Source organism: Spodoptera frugiperda, chromosome 21 (assembly GCF_023101765.2).
Source record: "Spodoptera frugiperda isolate SF20-4 chromosome 21, AGI-APGP_CSIRO_Sfru_2.0, whole genome shotgun sequence".
NCBI lineage: Eukaryota > Metazoa > Arthropoda > Insecta > Lepidoptera > Noctuidae > Spodoptera > Spodoptera frugiperda.
This window is the reverse complement of record NC_064232.1, coordinates 1,324,581-1,342,530: the sequence shown is the minus strand read 5'-3', so window position 1 is coordinate 1,342,530 and position 17,950 is coordinate 1,324,581. Positions and strand designations below refer to the sequence as shown.

General features: G+C 39.5%; 2 protein-coding genes across 3 annotated transcripts in view; both read left to right on the top strand.

The window, feature by feature from the left end:
- LOC118280547 (fatty acyl-CoA reductase wat-like) overlaps window positions 1–17,950 on the top strand; it is a 138,828-nt gene that overhangs the window by 98,321 nt on the left and 22,557 nt on the right. The window lies entirely within an intron of this gene.
- On the top strand, window positions 3,228–17,863 carry LOC118280299 (peroxisomal biogenesis factor 19-like). Of its 2 annotated transcripts, XR_007706647.1 has the most exons (9): window positions 3,228–3,417; window positions 7,626–7,784; window positions 8,475–8,525; window positions 9,155–9,255; window positions 10,160–10,282; window positions 10,892–11,046; window positions 12,539–12,659; window positions 13,517–14,685; window positions 14,902–17,863. XR_007706647.1 is itself a non-coding variant. In XM_050702214.1 (8 exons), exons 1-8 carry the CDS (start codon window positions 3,354–3,356, stop codon window positions 13,622–13,624), a joined length of 882 nt encoding a protein of 293 aa, XP_050558171.1. In that variant the 5' UTR covers window positions 3,228–3,353; the 3' UTR covers window positions 13,625–17,863. The 2 variants fall into 2 exon arrangements, 1 of the variants encoding a protein (XP_050558171.1); XM_050702214.1 differs by having other exon boundaries at window positions 13,517–17,863.

The window sequence follows — 17,950 nt, the reverse complement described above, 5'->3', positions numbered from 1 at the left end:
GCCTCCATGACGGGACTTACTGCCGCTATAATGGCGTGCCCTGCACTAGGTTGCGCAAGTCGTGTTTTCCACTCCGTTATTGTGTCACGACGGAGTTCAGTCCTTCGTGCCTCAAGAACTCGAGGTGGGTATCGCTCGCCCCGGGCAGCCAGCTCCCCGCGCCACCTATATAGTGATGCGAGAGCCTTTGCTTCCAAGTCCCAGGGTGGGGATCCAGCTAAGAGGCTTGCAGCCTCGAAAGAGATCGTGCGGTAACCCCTTATCACTCTGATGGCCATCGCGCGCTGCGAACTTCGCAGTAAAGCGATATTGGGCGCCGTCAGTCCATCCGCCCAAACTGGTGACCCGTAGAGGGCCATTGACCGCACGATCCCCATGTATAGCCACCGGCAAGATGTATTGGGATTCCCCAAATTGGGAAGCAACCGCGAAAGCGCCGCTGCTGCTCCCCTCAATTTGGGAACCAGTTGCCGGAGGTGGGGTCCGAAGCTCCAACGACTGTCGAGGACCAGACCAAGGTATTTCATAGTCGAATTGACTGCGATATGAACCCCTCCAACCACAATGTGTGAACCTGCCGGTGGACCCCGCCGAGCCCCATGGAAGCAAATGGCCTCGGATTTATTAAGAGCCACCTCCAGCCCCAGACGCCGGATCCTTGACACGACTTGCGCAACACCTGCCGTCGCCAGTAGCGCAGCTTCACGGTAACTCTTTCCGCGTGCTGTTACCAGTGTATCGTCCGCATAGCAGGTAACTACAACGCCGTGCAGAAGAGCACCACGAAGTACCCAGTCATACCCGATGTTCCACAGGAGCGGTCCCAGGACCGATCCCTGTGGAACACCGGTCGATACCTCTCGCCGACCCCATGTTTGAGCACCCGGGTAGATTATTGCCCTCTCCGATAGGTAGGCCTCGACTGTGCAGCGCAGGTAGGTAGGCACTCCATGATACCGGAGTGCCTCCTTGATACAGTTCCAGGGCAAGGTGTTAAATGCATTAGCGATGTCTAAAGACACCGCCAAGACCACCTCACCCACGGGACACAGCTTCATTCGCTAAGGTCTTCACTTGCATAATGGCATCCACAGTCGAGCGCCCTTGACGGAATCCAAACTGGTTGTCTGCCAAATCTGGCCCTTCTGATGACAGGTGTTTGACGAGGCGGTCAGTGATGATTCGCTCGAACAACTTGCCTACCTCGTCCAGCAGTACGATGGGCCGATAGGCAGACGGAGAATCAGCCGGGCGTCCTGCTTTCCTGATCAGAACCAACTTTCCAGATTTCCATTGCTGTGGAAACCGTCCCTGTTCCAGGCATGCGCTCATTAGACTTCGCAGTCGAGGCCCGAGTGCCTCCATTGCCAGAACCCATGCCCGACCAGGAATTCCGTCAGGCCCAGGGGCGGTATTTTTGGCCTTGAGTCGAAGCACTGCCGTTCTTAGTTCGACCTGGGTAACCTCGGGTATTTCGACATCTCTCACGATGGGTGCCGACGGCGGAGCCATAGGTGGTGGTATGTGAGCTTCTCCTGCCGGAAAAAGGGCACTCACAATATTTTGCAATAGCTCAGGCCGCAAACTCTGGGTTAATGGAGGCGCCCAAGGGCGAAGCTTACCCCGGACAGCGAGGTATGGGCGTCCCCACGGGTCCCGATTCAGTGCAGCAAGCTGCTGCTTGCGGGCCTCGGCCTTGGCCCGCACAATGGCAATTTTGAGTTCCTTTTTCGCCGCCCTATAGGCGTCATAAAGATTCGCCTAAATAATAACTATGGCTTAATTGTTTACAACTTAAAAAGTTATAAAAACTAACTAAAAACTAAAATAAAATTAAAATAAAAATTATTTATTTGGATGACATTTTTAAAGAAAATCTCTCAGATACAGATTTTTTATGGAATAGGAGGCAAACAAGCAGACGGATCACCTAATGGTAAGCGATCAGCACCATATTTCATCGAGATATTTAAGTACCTTCAACCTGCCAATGAAAAACCCTTAGTCGAAGTATCTAGGTACCTAATTGCCTTGTGAAAACTTAACATATAACTTGGGTCACCTTGACATATTTGGTTAGATCTGCGACCCATCCAATTTTATCCTCATCATCATAAGGTTAAAAGCTAAAAGACCCAAGAGCGTGGATTGCTCATCTAAGAACCAGTTTTTCATCATCAGCCTGAAGATGTCCACAGCTGAACTACTTTTATTTTACAAATTACCTACTTCTACTCTATATATTATTTACAGTATTATTGTTTTTTAGTTATTTCAATAATTACTCCTGGTGAGAAAATATTATAAAAAAATATTCGACAACTCCTAACAATATTCCTTTGGCGTTCCGTGTGTCCATGGGCGGCGCTGATCGCTTACCATCAGGTGATCCGTCTGCTTGTTTACCCCCAATTTGGTAAAAAAAACTGCCGGGATTTCGTGAAATCCAATTTTGTTATTTCCCTGCGACATAATGTATGAGCTCTACTTATAGATATATTTTCTCTTCATGTTATTTTAAAGTAAGTTGTAACTTGTTATGTCGCTATATCAGTAATCATAGATCAATAATTTCCTCTTTATAAATTATTTTAATTAATAAAATATTTAAACTGGAAAATAACTCTGATCAATAACGAAACGTAAAGTCACCTGACCTTCATTCATAAATTTAATGTTGCTAACGTTAAAATTTTTCGAATATAAGTGGTAAAATATTATGATTTTCAACAAAAATGGCGTCTTTTATTTTAACTTGTCCTAATATTAAATTAACATTTTAGTGCACTTAAGAATAACATTAGAACAATATGTTTAAGTACACACGGCTAGACAAAGAGTACAAGTTTATTTTAGTCTCGCTTTGTACGAACTTACACAAATGCAAAGATCAGTAGTTTATACTGGATTAACTGGATATTACCTAGATCTTTAAACGTAGTCACGTGTATATCTAAATAAAAAACAACAGTTAAGTCTAACCATTACATTTCAAATAGTAGGTATCATTCAATTTCAAACTAAGCAAATGTTGCAACCATTTAAAGTTAATCTTTATCATTTTCAAAATTAAGCGGATTCAGTAGGTAGTTTTTCTCTATAATGAAAGAGTAATAAGTATAGTATAATGAAAGAGTAATAAGGGAAATCTACTTTTCTGTTTAATATCAATCGGTAATTTTGTTTTCAACAAATAGCAACACTGCAACCTTCCTGTCATGCGCTCCATTCATTCATCAAAGAAAAGCAATTCCTAAAACGCATGACAGTTAGACTTGACAGTGCTGTCACAAAAATATATAAAATAACGTGATATTTTAATTGTAAATAATCCTTTAATTAACAAATTAAACATGTCGGATAACAAGGAAGTTGACAAATCTAATGTCGACCCGGAATTGGACGATTTACTTGAAAGTAAGTTGGTTTATTTTCGTATAATTATAATCACGGTCGTATTACACAATCATAACCTGGGTTTCTTATTAGAATGTAAATAATATAGTATTAATTGCTTTCAAGGACGATACGGAGCATTAAGTATGCGTTTTACACGTTCTTCTAACTACTAGGCCTTAATAAATACGCAATTAGGAATTTTATACTGATGAAATTGTCGACATGATTGCCTATTTTAAGAATGCTAGAAAAAAATATATTTCCTTAGTAACTAAGGTAGTTTTTATACGTATTTTCGCTACTTTAAGTAGCATAATTTAAGTCCAATTGATGTTATAATTTATTGAATTGAAAAATGGGCATGGTTTTGCTAAAATTCTGAAAAAAACATCTTAATTTTATATTCTATATTTACACTTTCATCATGTGATTTGAGACTAATAACACTGTAATTATGTTATACTAGCTTCTGCCAGTGACTTCACCCGTGGTCCAGATTGATAAAAAATGTCCTATGTTTTATTCCAGACCATACTACCAAATTTACCTGCACTTGTACCAAATATCATCCTAATCCCTTCAGCCGTTTTGATGTGATTGAGTAATAAACATACAAACAGACTTACAAATCTTCTCATTTATAATATTAGTAATATTTAACATCATGACAAATCCCGAGCTTATAATTTCTAATTATAAGTTAGAAATCGTCAACCCGCATTGAGCAAGTGTGGTGATTAATGTTCAAACCTTCTCCGCGTGAGAAGAGGCCTTTGCTCAGCAGTGGCCACTTAGTTTACTTACCACTTTAGTCAGTGGTGTCTAAATAATCTTAGAAAGAATAACTATGTATAACTCAGAAAAAGTCACATTCGTACTTTGCTATTAGTCGCTTTCAAATCAGCACCCTCATTAGCCTTCGGGCCTCTACAACAGTCTGTTCTCACCTTGAAAAAATAAAATATTAATGTGATGTTATGTTAAAAACATATAATGTTGTTTAATATAACAACTTGACGTTATGTTAACATTGATTTGTTATATGACCTTTGGACCGTTCTACCATTCCTACGTTTGTGCGTAATTTACATTTGAATAGATGCATATATTGTTAATCAATATATTTATTTGTTTATTTAGAGGTCACTAAGTTAATTATTTAGTGTCATTTGTGAATAAAAGTGTTATTAAATAGCTATTAAAATTTCATAATTAAATAAAAATCTATTGCTGTTCATCAGTCTCGCAAAAACTCGAGAACGGCTAGCCTGATTATGACTGATAATGGTCTTGAAGGAAAATGGATATGTTACGGTAAGAGTGAATAATTGAAAATTATTAATAATTATCTACTATTATTAATAATTACCGAAACTCGAGGTAAATGTGATAAATTAATCACATTTGTCGGTTATTATTAATAATTTTACCCCAGTAGTGATAAATGCAATAAGTGGCCATTTTTATTTCAATTTAAACGGCAATATATTTTACTTGCATAACAAATATTTGTTGAATTCTATGATAATACTTTTAAAATTTTAATTTGTTGCATTTATAGGTGCTACGGAAGATTTACAGGCAAACCAAATATGATTGTCGATGATTGCTTTAAGGATTCATGTTGATTTTGTTAATGAAACAATAATTGTTTAATTTTATTTTTATTACAATTTTATGTTCCACGGAAGACTTTCTTGCATAAGTTTGATGGTAGATGTAATCTTTAAAAGATTTTTATTGTTAATTTTGTTATAAATGTGCCAATGTGTTTTGAGGGGGAAAATCATCCAATGACTTCTCCCACGTTGGGCGAGGCAAGAGGGAGGTCTCTTTTACTGACTCAAAACCACCCCGTTCCTACTTCGCTTTTCGAGCCGGAGCTCCGGTAAACCCGCTAAGTAGTCCGCAGCTACGGATCAGGCATCATCCCTACTTAATATAATTGTAAGACTGTGTTTAATATTATAAATAAATACCTGCTGCCCAGCAAACATTTTTGTCATATAATCAAACATTTATATAACTTTGAGTCGTATTAAAGTTATTTTACAGTAGTTTTTATAACTCTTTGTCGTTTACTGGTGCCTTATCTGACCGAATAGTCATATACATTTTTGGTCGTATTATAATGTCATATAGACGTTATTACGACTTTTTTATACAATCATCGTATAATAGTGTCTACGACGACATCTTTATAACTTACATACACAACTGTTTCGTCGTGTAAACGTTTTCGTAGTATAAACGTCGAAATACTGACAATTTTGTCATATAATTACCTTTTACACGACTGCTATACGGATAATTGTTGTTTAAACGTAGTATTAGTAACCATCACATATAAGTCGAATATTAGTCTTAAGAACGACCTCTATACGTCCTAAAGTATCACAAACATGATAATACGACTGCTATATAATTAATAGTCATGTTAAAGGTTTATAATAACCTTGTATCCCACTTCCACCATTTTTAAATCAAATTTATAATATTTATTTACAATGAACTCGCAGCTTATTGGTCGGGAAGTTATATAGTTGTCATATAACGCAGTCACATAGTAAATTATTCATAAAAATATGTGATAACATTAAAATTTTGAAGGCGCATTAAAAATTTGTTAAAAACTAACTTCACATTAATCAGTAAACTTGATTGCCCAATGGTTTACAACTGATGGAATGGTTTTATCACCTCAAATAACAAGAAAAAAAAACAAAATAAATACCGCTGTCAAAAACACTACTCCATTAAAATAATATTTTATAATATTCGTTCTTAATATAATCTTTAAACGACCATTACATACCGATTACATCATATAAAAATCATATTTGTGACATTAAGTCGAATACACGTCGCACCAGCTACCACTACACGACATGTAGTCAAATCGCCGACGCGTATATGACTACTATGCGACTAATTAGGTGTTTTATATGACTGCTATACGAAACTCTTAGCGCCTTAAGTTATATAAAATGGGCCCAAATGCCGTCGAGTAAACGTCCTTATGACGTTTATACGACTAGACTAAATAACATTAAGTTGTTACCAAAACGTCTACTCGACGTCTTAAATGTTTCTTGTCCATGGACAAGAAACATTGGGTTTTTATTACTTTCACCAATATATGTCGTGAATTATTAATAATTACTACGTAATAAATTCCGATCGATTATTCACATTTACCAAAACGTGTGGTTATTATTAATAATTATGTAAAATTATTAATAATTTTCAATTAATCAGATTTACCGTAACGGATACACCTGATTTATTAGAAAATACCTCCCACCTGCTTTCCATGCATAATTATATTGAAATAGCAACTCTAGCGCGGTTTTACCCGTTCTGCTTGGGTCCTATTAATCGTAGCGTGATGTTATATAGCCTATAGCCTTCCTCAATAAATGCACTACGCAACACAAAAAGAATTATTCCATTTGAATCACTAGTTTCGAAGATTAGCGGATTCAAACAAACAAAGAAAGATAATTTATAGATAGTGAATTGAAGATAGTGTATTGTATATAGAATGTAGATCCTTACTAATAAACAGGGGCGTAACAAAAACAGCGCTTGTTTTGCCGTTTTAATTATATGGGGTCTCTAAGACACGGGCAAAAAATTAAAACTTCCCAATTTTTTTTTCATTTTAAAAATTACAAAAGTTCATTAATCAATTCCTTCTTCTTCGCGTAAGGGCCCACTGCCGGCACGGCACGGCATGGCACGGCTAAGGATTTTAATACAAATTAAGTTATTTTGAACCTTATTTCAATGAATTTAGATTTATGTTACTTTATTTTGATACCACGATGCCACGGCACACCGCGGGATGCCGTACTGTGCCAACTGTGTAAAGGTATAGGATTACTAGCTACTTCCACGCGGTTTCACCCGCTCTGCTCGGTTCCTATTGATCGTAGCGTGATGATTTATAGTCTATTATAACCTTCCTCGATAATTGCGCTATCCAACACAAAAATAATTATTCAAATCAGACCAGTAGTTCCTGAGATTAGCGCGTTCAAACAAACAAACAAACAAACTCTTCAGCTTTATAATATTAGTATAGATTTTCCCCCTAAAAAAAGGAAAAGAAAGGGGCCCTCCCCAAAAACATATTTATATGGGGAATGCTACGTCCCTGAAGATTAAGGATGACAACGCTACATGCAGGTGCTGATATTAACACCAAGTAACATTGTTTCCAGGTGCTCTCCAAGACATGACGAAGAAGCAGGCGGGCGCTGCGGCGGAGGGCTCCGGCGAGGTGCCCTCCAACATGTGGAGCGAGGAGTTCATCAAAGAGGCTGCGGCACAGTTCGAGAGCAACATGTCGGCTATACTCAGCAGTTTCAGTGGCGTGCCTGGTACGAAAATATACTTTACTAGCTACTTCCGCGCGGTTACACCCGCTCTGCTTGGCTGCTAGTTATTGGTCATAGCGTGATGTTTTATAGCCTATAGCCTTCCTCGATAAATGCACTATTCAACACAAAAAGAATTATTCAAATCCGACCAGTAGTTCCGGAGATTAACGCGTTCAAACAAACAAACAAACTTACAATCAAACAAACAAACTCTACAGTTTTATAATATTAGTATATACTTTATTTATATACTTCTTCTTTTTTATTACAACGTCTCTCCTTTTTATCTCCGAAGGGGTAGGCAGAGGTACACATTACGGCACGTAATGCCGCTATACAATGTACACCCAGTTTCCACCATTTGTGTTGTAAGTCCCATGTAATAATAGGTGGTGAGCCTATCGCCATATACTGGGCACAATTCCAGACTCCGACCTACTAAGGAGAAATTTTCGAAAAACCGAAAAATGGCCAGTAGTACTTTGCCTGACTCGGGAATCGAACCCGGAACGAAACGAAACGCGACCAGATTTTACACCACTTTAACGTAATGAAGTCGAACAAACGTTAGATAGATCGCCCTCTACCATTCTGAATTCTGATGCGTGTCCCAGTACGATACGTAGAGTGTACTACTTGTAGTTTCATTTAAATCATATGTATGATGTATTTTTTTTATTTTTTTTACAGAGGACCAAATAACACAGGAGCAGATTGCACAGACGTTCACAAAAATGGCAGGTATGGCTGTAACTTTTTTAATATACTAGCTACATGCGCGCAGTTTCACTCGCTGCTCGGCTCCTATTAATCGTAACGTGGTGTTTTATAGCCTATAACTTTCCACGATAAATGGTCTATCCAACATAAAAATAATTATTCAATTCGAACTAGCAGTTTCGGTAGTTTTTATGATAGTATAAGCCGGTAAACGAGCAGACGGATTACCTGATGATGAACAGTCCTCACCGCTCATGGACACCCGCAACACCAGACGCGTTACAAGTGCGTTGCCGGCCTTTGCGTGCGTAAGGAATTTAAGGGTTGTTGGGGAATCGGGGATTGGGAAGGGTGGGTAATTGGGTCTCCGGTAACCTCACACAACGCAAGCGTTGTTTCTCGTCGGTTTTCTGTGAGGCCGTGGTATCACTCCGGTCGAGCCGGCCCATTCGTGCCGAAGCATGGCTCTTCCACACTTATTTTGGAACTATACTCACTTTACTTTGTTATTGTGATAAAAATAAAACTAATGAGTATACAAAAAAAGTTTCTTTGGGAAAGTTGTTTGTAATCATGAGTACAATCACGTGTTTAAATATCGTTCACTAATTACCAGTCACCCTATATAATGATCAATATCTGGTTTTCAGAGGCAGCAGCTCATGTGCTAAAACCTGAAGGTGCTCCTGAGGAGGCTGGAGTGCCTTCCGTAGCGGCAGTAGACCCTGAAGTCCAAGGGAATATAGATGAGGTAAGCAAACATCACCACATCACATCATCAACCTTTAAGTGGCAACAGCCTATAACAACGCTTGCGTTGTGTTGTAAATGAGGTTACCGGAGGTTCAATTACCCTCTTCCCAATCTTTTAATCCCGAATTCCCCAACAACCTTTAAATTCCTAACCCCCAAAAGGCCAGCAACCCACTTATAACGCCTCTGGTGTTTCGGGTGTCCATGGGCGGCGGCTATTGCTTACCATAAGGTGATCCTACTGCTCGTTTACCGGCTTATACTATAAAAAAACTCACGTAAACTGAGGAAAGCTTTGCTAATTTCAAGTCACAACATTATCAACAGCCTTTTGGTGGCCACTGCTGACCAAAGGCCTCTTCTCACACGGAGAAGGTTTGAACATTAATCACCACGTTTACTCAATGCGGGTTGGCGATATCAAACTTATAATTAGAAATTATAAGCCCAGGTTTCCTCACGATGTTTTCCTTCACCGTTTATCAGTGGTGTCTAAATAATCTTAGAAAGTACATATAGCTCGGAAGAAGTTTTTTTTATGCTATAAGCCGGTAAACGAGCAGACGGATCAACTGATGGTAAGCAATCGTCACCGCCCATGGACACTTGAAACACCAGAGGCGTTACAAGTGCGTTGCCGGCCTTTTGGGGGTTGGAAATTAAGGGTTGTTGGGGAATCGGGGATTGGGAAGATTGGGCAACCTCACACAACGCAAGCGTTGTTTCACGTCGGTTTTCTGCTCGGCCGTGGTATCACTCCGGTCGAGCCGGCCCATTCGTGCCGAAGCATGGCTCTCCCACACTTCACACAGTTACATTAATACTTGCCATATTTCAAACTCATGCTTTCGAAGACCCTTTTACAAGTGCTATAGTCGTGATGTTATTCCATATCGTTACAGGTATCAGCAGCGATATCACAGACTCTGAAGAACTTGAACACGAATTCCGAAACACTGAATACTCCGTTCAACGACCAAGACTTAGCCAGTATGTTTAACAACATCACTCTCGGTGAAGGCCAGGTATGTGTGTAGAATATTTATATTGATACATAGTACATTGGATGCCATTTTCGCATTGTACGCATCGCACGCAACGGATTTTAGTTTGTCTTGTATAGAAACTCATACAATTGCGTCCACTGATCCGCATCGTACGGACCGTATCATCGGCAATGCCCATATGCGATGCGTACCGATGACATCATACGGAATGCCGATGCCAAAAATCCGAGTGAAAGTGGTATCGGCAATTCGATTGCTGAAACTCGCGTCGGCAATCCGATCGCTGTCGATATATGTAGTGGACGCAGTCTGAAAAATTCATCCGTTTGATGCGGTCTGTCCGATGCGTGCGATGCGGTCCTGTGGACGCTTACATTAAAGTTTCCTAAGAAAAGGAGTATCCTCCGACCAGGCGAAGTGATAATGCCTGGCGGACTTTCTGCCCAACTGTAGTTCGTTGGGATTTTCTATTAGTGTTTATTCGCATGTAAACTTCACATGTGCGATGTAGGATTTTTATGACATAATCCGTCGATTTGAACGTCGATAGTCTACGTGCGACTTCTGTCATCTGTCACTTGTCATGTGTCACTACAATATAAGTATGTATTATTTTCCCCATTCCAGCAAGAAGGCAACATGTTCGTGCCGTTCATGCAAGGCATGATGCAGTCCCTCCTCTCCAAGGAGGTGCTGTATCCCTCCCTGAAGGACCTGGTGGACAAGTACCCCGCGTGGCTCGCTGACAACAAGGGCAAGATCGAACAGAGTGAATATGAGAGGTGAGGTAGTTTATATTACTGTTATCTATACTAATACTATAAAGCTGAAGAGTTTAATTAGAACTTATGACGGGATATTTACCATGTTTATTGAATTTGGTGAGTTTCCGATATTTCGGCACTGTTGCAAGCGCCATGATCACGGATTAACTGGAGTAAATGCGGGTGGGTGTTCACGAGCAGACAAATCGGTCTACCCGCTTTCTCGTTCGTTTCTTGCTGACGTCACTAACACCACTACCATTGTCACTTGTATCTCGGTTTAACTCTCGACACACAAAACTCACTGTGTCCGCTCGCGAACTTTTTTCTTTCTTGGCACTTTTGCGGGTTTTACACAGTTGGACCACTGGATTCCAAGCCCTCGACAGTTGAAACCCATCCTCCATCCTCGTCATAAGTTCTAATTATAGTGTTAGTGACCATGTCAGTTTAAAAAGCTGAAGAGTTTGTTTGATTGTTTGTTTGTCTGACCGCGCTAATCTCCGGAACTACTGGTCCGATTTGAATAATTCTTTTTGTATTGAATAGCGCATTTATCGAGGAAGGCTATAGGCTATAAAACATCACGCTATGACTGATAGGAGCCAAGCAGAGCGGGTGAAACCGCCCGGAAGTAGCTAGTATTTTATATTACTGGTATTATTCGACTGCACGGTTGGTGCGGTGGCTAGGCAACTGGCTGCCGTGCAACGTGTAGCGGTTTCGATTCTCGCACGGAGCAACTCTTTGTGTGATCCACAAATTGTTTTTTCGGGTCTGGGTGTGATGTGTATGTGAACTTGTATGTTTGTAAACGCACCCACGACACGGGAGGAAAACCTAATGTGGGGCAACGTTTAAAAAAAAATTGGGCAAAGTATTACTGGGCTTTTTTCGGATTTTCGAAAACTTTTTTTTTAACATTGATAAGTCTGCGTTTGGCCACCAACCCGCTTACTGCCAGGACGGCGAAGCGAAGATGTGGCCGAAGATGGAGCACACAGTCTTAGAAAGTACTTATTCACTCTGACCTTGAAAAGACTCGGGTTGTAATTCTTAGGAAAGATAGTAATATAATTTCTCGGTAGTAGCACGGAGTCTGTAATTGTGCCCAGTATATGGCAATAGGCTCACCCCCTATTACATGGGACTTATAACACAAATGGTGAAAAGTATGTGTACATTGTATAGCGGTATTACGTGCCGTAATGTGCACCTCTGTCTACCCCATCGGTGATAATAATAAGCGTGACGTTGAGTTGCGTTGCGTTACCTATCTATACTATAATATTATAAAGCTGGAGAGTTCGTTTGTTTGAACGCGCTAATCTCCGGTACTACTGGTCCGATTTGAATTATTCTTTTTGTTCTGGGTAGTGCATTTATCGAGGAAGGCTATAGGCTATAAAACATCACGCTATGACCAATAGGAGCCAAGCAGAGCGGGTGAAACAGCTCGGAAGTAGCTAGTATAGTATAAGATATTAATCAATCCTCATCCCACTTCCAGGTTTGAGAAGCAGCAGAAGCTAATGGAACAGGTGTGTGCTGAGCTGGAGCCGGAGCAAGAGTCAGACCCTGACGACATCAAGAGGAAGAGGTTCGAAGTCGTACTCGATCTGATGCAGAAAGTAAGTCTAACACCGGAATACTCAAACGCTATTCAATTTTAAGTTGTACTTAAATATCGTGCTATCTCTGTCATTTTATAAAGAACTAGCAAACCTGGCGAACTCCGTTTCGCCACAACTGAGTTTCCCAGTATTCCTGATTTTGTCTTGAAATATTTCCTGAATTTTCTTTTCTATAAACCTCACGGAGCCCGAGACCTTTCCAACGAATGCAAAACCGTGGAAATCGGTTCGTGCGTTCTGGAGTTATAGCGTCAGGAAGGAAAACCCGACTTATTTTTATATTATAGATTGATAGTGACAGAACTACATTTGAGAGCGTCTTAAAATTGAGTAGCGTTTGAGTATTCGGGCATAAGTATATCTTTTTATGGTATAAGCCGGTAAACGAGCAGACGTATCACCTGATGGTAAGCAATCGCCGCCGCACTTGGACACTTGAAACACTAGAGGCGTTACAAGTGCGTTACCGGCCTATTGGGGGTTAGGAATTTAAGGGTTGTTGGGGAATCGGGGATTGAAAAGTCCTCACTCACACCGCAAAACACAACGCAAGCGTTGTTTCACGTCGGTTTTCTGCTCGGCCGTGGTATCACTACGGTCGAGCCGGTCCAGTCATGATGAAGCATGGCTCTCCCATACTTATTACACTTAGGGAGCAGGTTTCCGGAGCTGCGGACTACATAGCGGGTTTACCGGGGCTCTGGCTCGACAGGCAAGAGTAGGAACGGGGTGGTTTTTAGTCAGTAAGAGTCTGACACTCCCTCTTGCTTCGCCCTGGCGAGAGAAGTCCTTGGGTGATCCCCCCCCCCCCTTAAAAAAAGTGTATTAATGGACTTCAAATCATTCTTCAACAGATGCAAGACCTAGGCCAGCCCCCCACTGAGCTAGTAGGGGACATGGGCCCCCCGCAGGGGTTCGCTTCCCCGGCCGTGCCAGACGCGGCGCAATGCAACATCATGTAGTAAACCACACATTGGTAACATCACATTGAACCAATCAATTATATTACAATTATAAAATGACATATTTTCTGAACATGTATCGAAATTTCGATACCGAGTATGGTGCGACTCGAATTTCCAATTCTTGAATGGAAACTACTTAATTATGCTAAATGGCTTATAAACTAAACAAATATATGTGTAAAATGTTTTTAAAGATGTATCGGATTTTTTTCCGGAAATGGAATTGTGCCCAGTATATGGCAATAGGCTCACCCCTATTACATGGGACTTATAACACAAATGGTGAAAAGTGTGTGTACATTGTATAGCGTCATTACGTGCCGTAATGTGCACCTCTGCCTACCCCTTCGGGGATAAAAGGCGTGACGATATGACTATCAGAATTTCTATATTAACTTATTAAGTATCGAATTTCCGATACATTTTTATGCATTTTGTATCGATAAAAATACAGAAGAGTGCTCGAAGTATTACTCGAAAAATAGATCTTTTTATAAAATCTATCGTGAGACATACTGAATTAACTAAAAATCACGGTTTACTCACTTACATTAATGGAGAAAAGCTCTACTAGTTTCGAGTAGGCTACGCGACGTCGCAGCGTCTGCGCACGCTGCAAAGTCAAAGTCAAAGTCAAAATTATTTATTTCAAATAGACCAGGAAGGCACTTTTGAACGTCAAAGCTCATGCTGCTTATGATGAAGAGTCCCTCTGTGACTCGAAACTAGTAGAGCTTTTTTCTATTAATTTACGTGAGTAAATCGTGATTTTTACTTCATTCAGTAGGTAATACGACTCACCCCCTATTACATGGGACTTATAACATAAATGGTGAAAAAAATATCAAAAAAAACTAAATGCAATGTTATGTTTTTTTGTAAGAATTTGATTTGTTCAATGTAATGTTAGAGCCTTATTTTAGTTCGTAGAAAATCAGTATACAATATAGTAGCATTGTAATATATAGAATTTTTAAAATAAAATAAAAAAAGTTTTCGATTGATCCAGTCAACAAGGATGTAGCGAGGTTGACTGTCCAGGCGACACACGTACTTAGGTATCGTCATGAGCTAATGTTCACATGTAAACAGCAGCTCATGTAGTGTAGATGTCCAGTCAACAAGGATGTAGCGAGGTTGACTGTCCAGGCGACACACGTACTTAGGTATCGTCATGAGCTAATGTTCACATGTAAACAGCAGCTCATGTAGTGTAGATGTCCAGTCAACAAGGATGTAGCGAGGTTGACTGTCCAGGCGACACACGTACTTAGGTATCGTCATGAGCTAATGTTCACATGTAAACAGCAGCTCATGTAGTGTAGATGTCCAGTCAACAAGGATTTATTTCAACGTATTAACATTTATGAGTGTTTGCTAATGTCCTTAGGAGTTTTTATTGATGTTAGTTATTCATTTCTTTATTAAATTGAAGGTAAATTCTATTTAAAAGACAAATTATGTTGAAATAAGTGTTTTATCTTAAAAACTAAAGCGTATTTATAGCTTCTACCAAGGCTTTGCCCGCGTTACTGTCATAAAAAGTACCCTATATGTTATTCTGGACTATAAACCTATCTGTTTTTATTATAACTTTCATAAGACATACTATTTTTTTTTAACCTTGCCCGCACGGAGCAACTGTTTGTGTGATCCACAATTGTTGTTCCGGGTCTGGGTGTCATGTGTATGTGAACTTGTATGTTTGTAAACGCACCCACGACACAGGAGAAAATCCTAATGTGGGCCAACGTTTTATAAAAAAATATCACATAGTCTGGAATTGTATATGGCAATAGACTCACCCCCCTATTACATGGGACTTATAACATAAGTGGTGCAAAAGTTTTTAAGGTAAAACACTTATATTTACATATGAATTGTATATATTATATAATGCTCATTATATTTCTTGAAAAATACTTGATTTTGTCGATTGTACAGTGATATACAGAAACTACAGAGCGCCACCTACTACGCTCCTTACATACTTCTTTAGCTTTTATCACATGGATCGACGAAATCAATTATTTTGATACAACCAAAAATTCATTTTTAAATACTTTTAACTCACAATAGTTTTAAAAAGGTATAAACATAATATATTATGTATGAATTATATAGAATCGAAAAGAACATGTGCATTTTTATACTAAACGTAGTATTTTAAATAATTGGTGATGAATTTTTAAACATAGGATTTTGACAAAAAATATCAAAATATTTAATCGGCTCTTTGAGTGCCAAATATTTTCTTTAACATGTAGTAATGCTGCTTAGCTCCTATTGGTCGTAGCGTAATGTGCGCGGATAAAAAGTATCCTATGTTATATTCCAGATCATAATCTACCCCTGTTCCAAATTTCATCTCGATCCCTTCAGTCGTTTTGACATGATTGAGTAATAAACTTTCGCATTTATAAAATATTAGTTAGGAAACTCATTACTATGTGTTAAATTGAATTAATTTAAAGAAATACATTTTAAAAGAACGATAAAATTATGTTAATGAATGGGATACGCCCAAAGGCAAGCGTCCACAGGCCCGCATCGTACGCATCGCACGCAACGGATTTTAGTTTGTCTTGTATAGAAACTCATACAACTGCGTCCACTGATCCGCATCGTACGGACCGCATCATCGGCAATGCCTACATGCGATGCGTACTGATGACGTCATACGGAATGCGTGCGATGCGGGCCTGTGGACGTTTACCTTAATATCGGTGACCAGAATTAAGCCTTTTAAATATGGTTGGCGGCTATTTTAATATTATAATTTAAATTAAATATGTATTACCTATACCACATTGGTCCAGTTGTTGCAAGCACGACTATCGTTCACGATATCCAAGGTACTATTCCCGGATCAGTATCCTTAGTTATTTTTTGCTTTACGTTTAAAATCGAAACTAGAGTGCGTTCGGCGTTCTGATTGGTTAGTTCATTCGCTGGCCAATCAGAGCGCCGAACGCGGTCTCGTTTCGTTTTCGTTCAACGTAAAGCAAAACTCATACAAAGGGTACAGAGACTCATTTGTGAAATTCTCAGTAATAGCGCAGATTCTGGGATAATACCGTGTTTATATAAAATGAAAAAATATATCTAAAGATAAAAAACATTGACATTTGGTTCCTAATAAATGAGTGTAAAAGTAAGAAGCATAATTAATTAATGTATTTATTTAATATCCTCTTAAAATTACATTTTTAAATACATACGTACATAAGCTCACGCCTGTCTCCCATGGGGGTAGGCAGAGACAATGGACGCCAATTGCTAGGTACTTCAGGCGCAAAATTGCAAGCCTTTCCGTTTTTTACCGGATACATTTCGGAGAGTGTGCGGGGGAATTGCACAACTTGATTCCCCCTAGTCCTTTCCATCATCGAACCACAAGACAATCGGCGAGGCGTCACCGTTTCATGGTAGATATCCCACCCACTCGCACGAAGCGCTTCGCTTCAAGCTTCCTTGTGCGAACTGCTAGGGAGTGGAACTCCTTGCCGGAGTCTGTGTTTCCTGATGGCTATAACATGGGTGTCTTCAAAGCCCGAGTGAATAGGTTGCTTATGGGCAGACGTGCTCCATCGTAGGCCGCATCATTACTTACCATCAGGCGAGATAGCGGCCAAACGTCGACCCTTCAAATGTAAAAAAAGAGCCGTCGGGGTTGCTAGTGACTATCGACAAATACTATTGCTTCAAACTCATGGTACAGGTACTAGTTTATCTCTATACAGCGTGTAACAAAATACCCATATACATCAAAAAGCCCTGATGAATACAGGTTGAATAGAATCTCTAAACAAAGTTTCAGCTTAAAACTAGTACCAAATACTTGGTGTCGCATGGTTCTTGATTTCAATTCATACAAACGTGTCACAACACTACAGGGATCACTCGCTAATATTACGAAACATTTCTTCTGTCAATTTGAAAAATTCATAATTTGGTACCATGAAAACATGAGTTTAAAAAGCCCTTCCCGTATCGTTTGTTATGTTATCTAGAAACCGTGCAATTGATATGTATACCCCCTTTTTGTTACAGATTGTAGATGCTTCATACTTTTATACTCTAAAGATTTAATTTTGCACAAAAATACCTATTATATTTGTAAGAGCTCTGCTTACCTCGAGTAAGGATATTATAATTTGTGTAATTATTATTTAATTATTGTTTGATTATTATTATTTATTGTTTCTTAGTTAAATAAAAACCTTGAGTTATTAATTTTTGTCTTGTTATTTCTACTCGTTTTGAGAGTAAAGTTTCCTAAGAAAAGGAGGATCCTCAGGAGGTACTAATGACCTAAGACCT